Below are 11,864 nucleotides of genomic sequence, written 5' to 3' on the forward strand. Positions count from 1 at the left end.
CGTGTTAGTGGCCACTGAATACTTCATAAAGTGTGCCATTAACAAACATTCTAGCACATACTGCTAGCTGAGAGCTGGACAGAGAAATTTGGAGCATCCCTGGTTGGCCTGGTCTTCCACAACTGTCTTAGATATATGATCAATGTTAAAGGCTTTTACTTTGTATTTTGTTGACATTTCCTTAATCTACCCAGTCTTAAAGTGTACAATGTAGTTTTGCATCTTGTTTATTTCCTTATTTTTCTTAGTTTTTACTTATGATTTTATGTACATTTCCATAATTTGTTATACAAATTTTATATTAAAGGGTATATTCTGTAACATGTTGTTTAAAGGGTGTTTATGTGTTTTTCATTAAGTAAAGGGTTATATTAGTGTATTTTATTCAAAAATGACATGAATTTTGGAAGATAGTTACAGAATTTTGTTTTTCGGAAAGAAATTAAATAATTTTCACTGAAGAGTTTCACTTCCTTTTAATGAAGTATTTTGAGACAGTGTTTCATTTAAAATGTTAAAAGGTTGTGTTTATATTAATGTATTAGTTCTGGTAAATTGATGGTAAAAGGTTTTCTTATGCTTAATGTGAACCTTTGATATGAAGTTTTTACACTTTTCTAATAATTATAATTCTCTGATGAGGCGGATTTTATCCTTGCTTTATTTATTTAAGTTAATTTGAATCATTGTTAAATGGCTTGTGTTGTCTATGTTGCATGTAAATGTTTCTATGAATAGTCAAATTAAGGAGGTATAAGTAATAAAATGAAGACCATGTGCCATGCCCCTCTTAGGACATCCTGGTTTCAAAAATTGTCACTAGTTCTCTACAACATTTGCTGTTGGATTATTTTTAATCAAAAGAAAGTGAAAACTTCAATTTACTGACAGCTCAAGTTTTTCCAGTAAGAAGTTTCAACATTTTGGCATAATTTTCTTAGTTTGCCCACTGTTGGAGCTCTGCTTGATTAGGTACAAGAATTATTTAAGCCATTTCTTACATAGTTAGAAAGCCAGATAAATTACATTAGTTTAAACACATTTTATTTTATATGTATGGTAATATTTTCTATTCTAAGTTGTATAAACTGATGTTATTTTACCTCTGTTTGACTTTTAGGCTGCTTTAGGATTATGTGGTCAACATCAATTAATCCAAAATATTAAATTTCTATAGTGGAAGACTATCTTCCTTCATGAAAAAATTCTGAAAATTTGATTACACAGCTAACTTTTAAAAATTAATTAATATCATATCATCACTGTAAAAATAAAACATTACAACATCTAGCCTGGCAAAGTTAAAACAGTGTTGTTAACGCAATATTTTCAATAATGCTATATCATCGGAATACACTTTTTAGTTTTATTCTTAATCATTCCCTAATGTTTTTCAAACTTTGTAAGATAAATTTATAATAACCAAATTTTATTTTATAAAAAGTGATTGACATTAGTCTAATGTTCATGTTGTTTGACTTTAAATTTAGAATAATTAAATAATATTCAAAACACTAGATTTTTAACTTTGGCCAAGTATGCATTTGCCTAATATATAAAATGAACTAATTTTGGTTATTTGTTTCCCTTGATTGATTATAATGTGTGTTAGTAGTTGAGTAATTGTAGATACCAAACTTATGGTTTTAACATTGTTATAAACATGTAAAACAATATTTGTCTGGAAAATGTACACAGTATTGTTGCAATAGGTGACATTTATGCAGACTATTCTCTAAATTAAATACTTTTCCTTTTGTGGAACACTTTTTTAAAACAAGGAATCCTAGTAACATCTGACGTCTGGTATTAAGGTTGTTATATATACGTGGAAAATGTTGAAAACAAATTATAACGAGTAGAGAATTAATAGGCAAAGGTTTCAACTTTTACACAAATTGAAGAATAAATACCTCAATCATTGTAGCTGTATAATAAAATAAGAATCTTACATATTCTGTTTAATAATACTTAAGATCAAATAATTACTTGAATATAATAAATTTAAGGAAAGGAAAAATGTATAATCATATGTATTATAAAGAAAAAAATAAAATGTTAAAATTTCAAATAGTTGTGATAGTTTGAGTTGTTAAAAAAGTGACTTAATTGCAAGAACTAGTGAGTTAACCTATCTGAGCATTCACCCGGGTGTGAATGGTGTTGGTTCAAATCCAAGAGAAGAAGACAAGGAATCTTTTATTGACAATTGAATGTCTTCATAAGGCTGTAGGATTTTTTTTACTGCAATGTTTGCTCTATCATACAAAGTTACATTTTTGCAACATAAAGTCACAACATGGCCAACACCACAGTACAATGTAAAATTGTTAACCGGGTAGTAACAGTATGTGGAAAAGTATCCTCTCCACTTGATGGTCTCTTAACCTACCCAGTACATGTGGTGCTATCTTGTACAGTTTGCATATCCAAATTGTGTTGGACATTGATCCCATATTCAGAGAGTAATCTGCCTTATTATAGCATACAACTAGGCTCCAAGTAGTTAATGCTGGGACTGATCTTATGAATAGATCAGTCCTTGTCTCAAACTGATGCCTGAACATATAATAAAATTACATTAAATTATTTCTAACATAGTGATAAATCTGTACTTGTACTTACAACTGAACTCACACTAATTCTAATGTAATTAAACCTAAACACTATAACTATAAAAAAACACATAGTAACACTGCATGCTGGTAAACAAAATACATTCTGCACTTGAACTAAACATGATAGCTTCTACTAAACCTACACAGCTGGTAACTCTGCATTGTATTTAAACTAAACATACAGCATAATGTACTTGTACAGTAGCTAACAGTGTATCTAAACCATCCCTCACAATAACATGTAGGTCATTATGATTTACATGCTAAAGGAGCTTAACATCAGTTAGGTTCTCTTCCCTTGGATAATAGGGTCCTCTCACAGCAAGTTGTAAGTGTGCGGTTCAAGTAGGTAGTGTGGCACCACCTCTAATCCAAAACCCCCAATCACAGAGAAGCAACAGGCCAACAACAACCACTTTAATTGCTTTTTTATTATTTTGTATCTTATTATACTTTTTATTAAGTTTTTATTGTGTGTGTATATATATATATATATATATATATATTTTTTTTTAACCACATATCCAACGTATTGTTAAGTATCTGCTCGTTTGTCAATTTCCAGTATAAATTCTTTCAAAGGAACTTCAGCGGTACAAGTCCTTTCTTAATTAAAACTAGTTTATTCTTTCTCGATACAACTTTGTAATACACAGAATTTCCACAGTCACTTTAAACTTAAGAACCTTCATAACACACGCTATAAAACACAGTGGTTCACACACTTTACTTATGGTGCCTACTGTTCACTTGACTCAATTATCTATCTCTTCAATCTATCTGCATATCTATCTCTTCAATCTATTTGCATATCTATCTCTGGTATTATTTGCCGGGCTTATATACTAAAAAAGAGGGCGCCTGGCAAACACTCGGATATTCACGGAGTTCCTCGATAAGTCATGATCCTTCTAGAAACTCCAGCGCGCATACTCCCAGCGTCTCGTGACTTCCGCCGTCATAACAGTATATAATGTGATTTAATATTATTACTTCTACCAGATTGAAGTTAGAATGCCCAGTTTCAATTTAAAAAATTAATGATAAAGTATAGAAAAAAATTCAAAGCCAAATTCAGTCCAAATTTTAAATAAGAGCTTAAAGGATATCATGCCTTGTAGACTGTTAAAACCATGATAAGATTCATTAAGTATAATGTACTATCCATAAATGACTATAAAATGTCTAAACTAAACATATACAAATAACTTATCTGACATAGTTCTCAAAATAACTCTAAATTATATGGATATTTTTACAAATAGTAAGAATATTAATATAAGGCTTAAAAAACACAAGTAATTCCAAGACCTTAGCTTTAACTTGCCCTTCCATTATCAGTAGCCACAGTTCATCTTCAAGTAGTAAATATAATTTTATGTACAGTTGATATTATTTTTATATCTGACTGAAAGAATGGAAGGAGTTATTAAGCTTCCAAGTTAAATTGGTTGAAATTTAACAGAAGGATTATCTACAGCCATTCATACTTTATATCTGCCACCCTGAATTAATGACACATACAGCTAATAAAACTTTGGAGAACTTGTACTGAAACCAGTGGCATAAGTATAAAAGATACCCCCTCCATACACATAAAACATTTACACATTTATTTTCCTATAGTTATAGTTACAATTCTGGCTGATTCGCTCCCACACACACACAGGGGCTGCAGGGGTATATTTACATCATTGATTGGAAAGATGAGTTTTAATTTAGTAACAGTACATGACACTAAGTTTTGGATGTCTTAGAGCTACCAGAGTAACCAAGTAAATAACTCAATGACCAGCTTGTGTCTCTTTGACACATGCATTTTAGACATGTGCAATCTGAAAGATAGACTTTTGATTTTAAATGAGGTTTACTTGAATGAGTTTTATGCAAACTATTTTGTTAAATTGCTTAGAAGAATATAATTATTATGTCATTAATGTCATATTATGTCATTATTATGTTATTATTAACTCTTAGGATTGTCACATGCCTAGTAACATGATAAATTACATGTATATAATGAATTACCCTGTTGTTCTTTTATTATATAGTACCTGACAAGTTTGTTTCATGAAACATTCACTAAAACCTATGACTGATGATTACAAGTTACAGAATTTTCAATATTCATATTAATGAAAAACAGTACCTTCCACTTATGATGAGGCTTGTGAATGTGTTTGTACACCAGCTTGTGGTGGAGGCCACGATGAATCCAATAGATTAAGCAGTCAGTAAACATTAGAAAAGCAATTACAGAAGCAACGACCATCCACCAGCCTAAAAATACATAAAATAAATACTTCATTTTATTTACAGACATAATCAAACTAGAGAGTGCTTAAACAAAACAAAACTTTAATTTACTAAAACAAAAATAATTTTGTCATTTCACACTGAAAGTGATTTTTCATTACTTGGGTAAGCAATATCTTCAATGTTTTAAGCTAGATCTTTGCTAGAAGGCACATAACATTAAAATCAAGTGAGTTTATAATTAAACTAAAATATCTAATATTTGTGGGCGTTAATGATTGAGACTTCGCAAGTATATAGAAACAAGGCTACATCATAGATATGAGAATCAGCAAAGAACTGAGTTCAGTTTAAGTCAGTAGAGTGCCACTCTTCATTATTTGCTGTTAAGCACAAAGTTACACAATGAGCTATCTGTGCTACACTCATTACAAATATGTAAACTAGGTTCTTAGCAGTTTGAGCCCTCAGATTTACCACTGAGCCATTGGAGGGTGAGTGCCAGTCAATGTAAAGTATTCAAATCAGTGTGGATTATTATGTATATTCAGTTACTTGATCAATTAACCAAGAAATTGTACAAGTAAGTTTACTTATACATTAGTTGTGGTATCATTAGTGAATACATTTCTTTTGAAAGTTGAAATATTACTGGTGTACAACTGTGTACAAGTAATTGTAGCCTGTAATAAACATCAAAGAAGAAGTAACATAATTTATTAACATGACATTGACTAGACTTCACATTATAACATGCAGCCAAACACTTGTACTTCCTTGTTTCACAAGACTTTTCCTGAAAACAATTTTTTACTAAACTATTTACTAAGATGTGTCATATAAGCTGTTTCTTCAGATAAAATATTCCTACAAGTCTAAGCACTTTAATAATCTCTCTCCAGAAAGCATGTTTGTATTTTATTTTACTTATGTCCATTTACACTAACAGTTACAAAAACTAACAATAAACTAAAATTCTTCCTTTATTTTTAATGATATGTATAATAAATATGTAAAGACATTAAGCAACCTAATGTAAATGACTAAAATATTCAAAAGCAATACATTTTATCTCAGATTAAATAGATGGCAACCAGAGATATAAAGTTTCTTGTAAATTTTGCAACAAGATATTTCACTCCTATGACCCCAGTTTCTAAGCATATTAAAGCCCAATGTCACATTTGATTTAGGATATACTCCAAGAGCAGATGGCACTCTCATCAACCTGCAAAATACAATTTCATGACTTTCTAATTGAAATCTGGAATATCTAGATATGGCAGAAATAATAATCTTATTGTAAGTTTTAATTATAAATCCTCAAAATATGGCAGTAATATATTTTAAGTAAGTCACTACACTATGATTAAGTAACGAGTAGTATGCTACAATCCAGTGGGGGTGCACAACTATGAATGTAGGAGTATATAAATTACACTTGAAAGTACAAATTAAAACAGATGCATTAGCATGCAAGTTGTAAAATGGAATAGAGATTAATACCATGTTAAAAAGCAAATAAAAAGTTACACAGCAAAAACGTTTATTTTTTCACTCTCTTTTTTTTTTTAATTTTCAGTAATGAATTAACCCCTCATACACAGAAATTGTTTTCTATTCAAACAGTTTCGTACAAAAAAGCAAAAGTCTTCTCACTCCAGTCACAGGAAATCTTTTTGTTCTAGGTAGTGGCTAATGCTGTTCCAAAATACTACACCTAGCTGTTTATGGCAATAATTTTAAATCTATAAATTACAAGCAAAAGTACCCATCCCCAGTGATGGGAAAACTTTAAGTTAATCTATCAATTTAAATGACTTCATGGACTTTGAAAAAGTTAATTGTGTGGCACACTTGGCTTCACTCAGAGCCAAAGCTCTGAGCTACGTATATTGCCCACTGTGAAAAGTAATTGTTGAGCATTTCAGTCATGCTAAGAGCCACTCAGTAATAACATATGGGAAATCTACATTTTTATTCTTTACGTTACATCCCATTTTGAAATGTAAATGACAGTGTGATTAATTCCTAACAATTTAGTGTACAACATCCTGCTTACAAGATCAAATTTGGGATCAACATTATTCATGCCTGTACTCCCATCATTTCAGAAGTGAATGTTGAGCTTTCCCTGCGTACCTTTTCATATGTGAGACAGACAAATGCTTGGACACATACCACGGTTCACAATATTTATAAGATGAAACAAGGTACTTCCTCCTTCAAACCACTGATTGTTTAGGGTTATTTTGTAAGTGGAACTGACTTGATAGATGATCTGATCAGTAATCCTTAAACCTATTTAATTAATTAAACCTCTGCTGTATTTATTGTTATTTTTGCCACTAGGTAAAGAAAAGATTTGTTTAATTCAGCATAAAATAGCCATTTACAATGTTTACATATAAAAATGGGAAGTTCAAAAACTTAATTTTATTAGAAGCATTCAAAATCCCTGGCAGCAATACCCCCCTCTTAATCAGGGTGCAGAGATGCATTATGCCGGAAGCCAAAAGTATCACATTGTTTATAAACCAATGATATGAGAACATACTACATAGTCAAAGCTACATTCCATGCAAAAGGCAATATGACTGTTGATTGGATGGCTGAGATATCAGGAGATTTTTTTACACATTTGTAACCTTGTTAGTTTCAAGTTTTGGACATTAGTGTACATTGACTAGTGTATCAAAAACATGGATAAATGGGTGTTACATACTGACATAAAAACTATCATGTTTCTTTGAGTGATAACTCAGAAGTAAACAAACAGAAGAAACAATTAAATGACGATAATAATGAACAACAAATAAATTATTCTGTAGCTAGACCAAGCACTTCCTCAGTTTCTTTCTACTGCTTCTGTCAATAAATTGAACACCAAACCAAAAACTAAAGTTTGTCAGTAGCAGGAGAATTATTTAAAATCTGGTTTCACTAACAAAGCTGTTAATACTGATGAATAATTGAAGTACATTATTTGTTTGCAGCTTTTAGCTAATGACAGGATGAAGCTAAATAATGTTACAAGGCATTTAGAAACCAAACACATTGAACATGTAAGTAACACCACTGAGTTCTCCAAGTGACAAGCGGAACAACTGAAAGGGTATAGCAGCTTGCTTGAAAAGCAGGTCACTGTTTCATAATAATCCTTGAATGTTTCTTTAGAAGAATCTTATTTGATTGGGAAAAGCAAGAAGCCATACAGTAGAGGAGACATTAGTTCTTCCTGCTGCCATAAAATTTGTGAAATCATGTAGTATAGTGAGGCCCTAAAGTCTATCCCCTTTATTATGTGATACTTTTCCAAAGTATATAGATGTAATCCCTGCTGACATAAAAATGCGTGAAATCATGCATAAGGTATAGTAAGGCCCTAACATCTATCCCCTTTATTATGTGATACTTTTCCAAAGTAATAAAAATGTAATTGACAACATGTTTCCAGAATAGTGTACAATTTGCCATAAAACTTGATGAAACTATAGGTGTTGGAGATTTAGTTCAGCATCTTGTATTTGTACAATGCTGTTACAAAGAAGTTTATAAAGAATTTCTATTTTACCAAGCAATGGAAGGGAGAGATACAAAAGAAGCCATCTTCTTTCTTGTTGATAAGTTTTTACAACAATCTTTCTTGGATTAATTGTGTTGGCATATGCACCAATTGGGCAGCTGCATTTATGGGAAACAAGAAAGAGTTAAAAATTAAAATAAATATTCTTGCTCCAGGTGTACCATTTACATATTGTAGCATACACAGGAAAGCACTAGCTTCAAAGAAGTTGTAGCCTAAAGCAAACAAAATGTTACAATATGCTGTGAGTGTTGTGAAATCAAGAAGTTTTAACATTGGGCTGTTTTCCATTCCTTGTGGATTTATGTACAACAAACTCCTGCTGCATACAGAAGTGCATTGGTTGTTTTGCAGGAAAGTATTCGGTCATTTTTTGCAGCTGAAAGACAAACTTTGAACATTTTTGTTAGTCTGTAATCCCTCACTATGGATGAAAAGTGGCTTCTAGTACTGTGCTACCTGTCTGATATTTTCAATAAACTCAATGAAATCAGAATAGCAATATTTTGCAGCTGAGTGATAAAGTGTTTGTATTTTGCAAAATCTTGTGCTGTGGAAAGAACAATTTGAGAATAGAAACTGTGAAGTGTTTCCTTGCTGCAGTGAATTCTTTGAATAAAATGAGTTAAGTTATAGCCTTCTTACATTGTTTCTACTCTTGAAAAAGTTCAGTGTCAATTTGCAGGTAAATTATAAAAATCAACGGAAAAATGTGGTTGAGTAACTTCTTATCTGCTAATAACAGCTCAAGAAAAGCTCACAGAGCTATCCAGTAATGAAACTCTTCAGGTAGAATTTAAGTCAATACCTCTCGGGAATTTCTGGATGCTAGTTTGCAAAGAATACCCTGATCTGTCGAGAAAAGCAGCAGACATGCTTTTGCCTTTCACACCATACCTATACAAATTTGTGTTTTCTATTCTAACAGAAATCTCATCTGCTGATATGGGAGGAAGGGGATATCTGAGTTGTTGTGTCAACATTTCAGCCAAGAATGGGCCTCATCCAATCCCAAGCTCCCAGGGTCAAGCCCATCCTCCACATTAGGATGGTAATTACACTGACACTGTTTGCCATTTTAATTTTATACACTGTGAAAATGGGGAAGGGGGCAGTGCATCAAACTGCAAATTCGGAAGAAGAGAAGAACATAAAAAATAAGTTTGCACACCACCAATCTAGGCTATTGCATTTTCTGTACTATCATACTGAAGGCTACATGTCTAAAGTATTTTTCTTACATCCAAGTCTGATCTCTGAAATAATCATTCAGTCTCCTCTGAAACTCCTTCAATGTTACAAAGTCCTTCAGTGGGTCAGTCGTAAGTTCACAAAATTACTATGTTCAACTCTGGAGTTTGATTCCCCATGGTGGATAAAGTTCAGGTAACCAATTGTGCAGATTTGCATTACAACAAACAAATGTTAAGGAAGAAAACTGAAAAAAATGGGCCTTTGCATTGTCCCTTGGCGGGTGAATGGTAAGATTTCAGACTTACAGTGCTCAAATATAGGGTTCAATTCATTTTGCTAAACAGCAGATAACTCACTGTGGCTTTACCCTAAAAAAATTAATGATACAGCTTTTATCACACATGAAGATAAACTATTTCGTATAAACCATTTGCCTTGTCATAAAAGTAACACTACCTTAACTAGGGTCATATCTGTGTTTCCCTATCTTAAACTTGTGCTCTCTAGTTTTACTGCCTGCAAAGCCTCTAGGAACCTTAAAAATCTCAATCATGTTCCCTAAGCCCTTTTATCCAGCTCAAATATTCTATTTTCAAGTGATAACAAAGGGTCATTCCACTTAATTATTCCATTACAAATTCTAAAGTCAGATGGTGACAAACTTGTAAAAATACACTGTAAAATTTCAGCTCTTTTATTTTACACTGGTGAAAGTACCTGGCCTCACTTGGGTTATTAGGTTGATATATTCTAGATGACAATGTTACAGATAATTATAAATGCCACTATACACCATGTTATCCAACCTATATAAAATCCAGTGTATTTCATGTTACATCACGCTTGATTTATAAACTTAAATTGTTTCTGATTTAAGGTTTTTAGTACATAGACTAACAACAATGTTAGGTTATATTTTTCTAGCTAAGAAACATGACGTAAAAGCTATTGTTGGAATGCACTGTTATCAAAATTCACTGCTTTTTCTATATATATATATTAGAAGTTGTTATAAAATGAACCACTTCTTTTCTATGTAGATTTTTTACTAGCTTGCCTCATTAAAAAGATGTGCATGTAGATAAGTAATAATACCCAGGTGCACACCCTCAGGGTCTACTTAGTATGAATGCAATATTTCAGGTTTCTAGGTATTGGAGCTATGGCAGTCACACATACACAGATATGCACATGAATGTCTGTCTGTCTATCTGTGATTTCAATTTGTAATATAAGTAACCACTTCTTTTCTACGTGGCTTTTCACTAGCTTGCCTCATTAAAAGATGCGCTCGTGCATGTTTCTTTTTGATGTGGTTTTTTGCACTAAAAGATGTGCACGAGGATGTGTGCATGCATGTATATAAGTAATAATACTCAGGTGCACAGCCTCAGGGTCCACTTAAGTATGGGTGCAAACTTTCAGGTTTCTAAGTTTCTTTGTACTGGAGCTATGGCAGTTGCACATACACAGACAAGCATGTGTGCATGCATGTGTGTCTGTCTGTAATATCTATTTTAATATAAGGAACCATTTCTTTTCTATTTGTTTTTTTTTGCTAGCTTGCCTCGTTAAAAAAATGCACATGCTCACATGCATGTGGTTAAATGAGTAATAATACCCACGTGCAAACTCTCGGGGTCCACTTAGTATGGGTGCAAAATTTCAGATTTCTAGGTTCTTTTCTCTTGGAGATATGGCAGTCACATTTTTTTCCATGTGGTTTTTTTGCTAGCTTGCCTCATTAATAAATATACACAAATGCATAGGTGTAATTCACTTAACAGGAAGCTAGCTAGCTAGCTTTGTCCTTCATTATTTATCAGCCAAACAAACCAGGTTTTCCACTGTGACGTTATGTAATGTTTTCATAAAAATACTAATGTCTGATGAGAATCCACTGAAGTTAAACGATTTGTAATGTTCGAACTTTGTAAAGGTTCCTGGTCAAATATCTGAAGTTTTCCAATTGATAAGCATTATAATGATCACAGTTATAGCTTCCAAAGTTTATAGCACACTGACTACAGTAAACTAATAATAGATCCTCTCTTTTGGTGCGGCTCATTGGTTATATTTATAGGCATGTAGAGAACTTCTAGAAAATTCAGATTACATAACAATACAAATTCAAGCATTCACATACACACATACACTGAGTGGTCACAAGTAAATAGACACCTAATTTTTCGTCATTTAACTGATTTATG

The 11,864-nt window shown here is 32.2% G+C and overlaps 1 protein-coding gene across 1 annotated transcript in view; it reads right to left on the minus strand.

The window, feature by feature from the left end:
• LOC106473316 (lathosterol oxidase-like) overlaps nucleotides 1-11,864 on the minus strand; it is a 37,434-nt gene that overhangs the window by 15,851 nt on the left and 9,719 nt on the right. The window contains exon 3 of the mRNA XM_013933998.2: nucleotides 4,768-4,898. Coding sequence (XP_013789452.1) covers nucleotides 4,768-4,898 — 131 coding nt within the window. The remainder of the gene's footprint in view (nucleotides 1-4,767; nucleotides 4,899-11,864) is intronic.

The sequence above is a fragment of the Limulus polyphemus genome, unplaced genomic scaffold, assembly GCF_000517525.1.
Source record: "Limulus polyphemus unplaced genomic scaffold, Limulus_polyphemus-2.1.2 Scaffold6069, whole genome shotgun sequence".
Classification (NCBI taxonomy): Eukaryota; Metazoa; Arthropoda; class Merostomata; order Xiphosura; family Limulidae; genus Limulus; species Limulus polyphemus.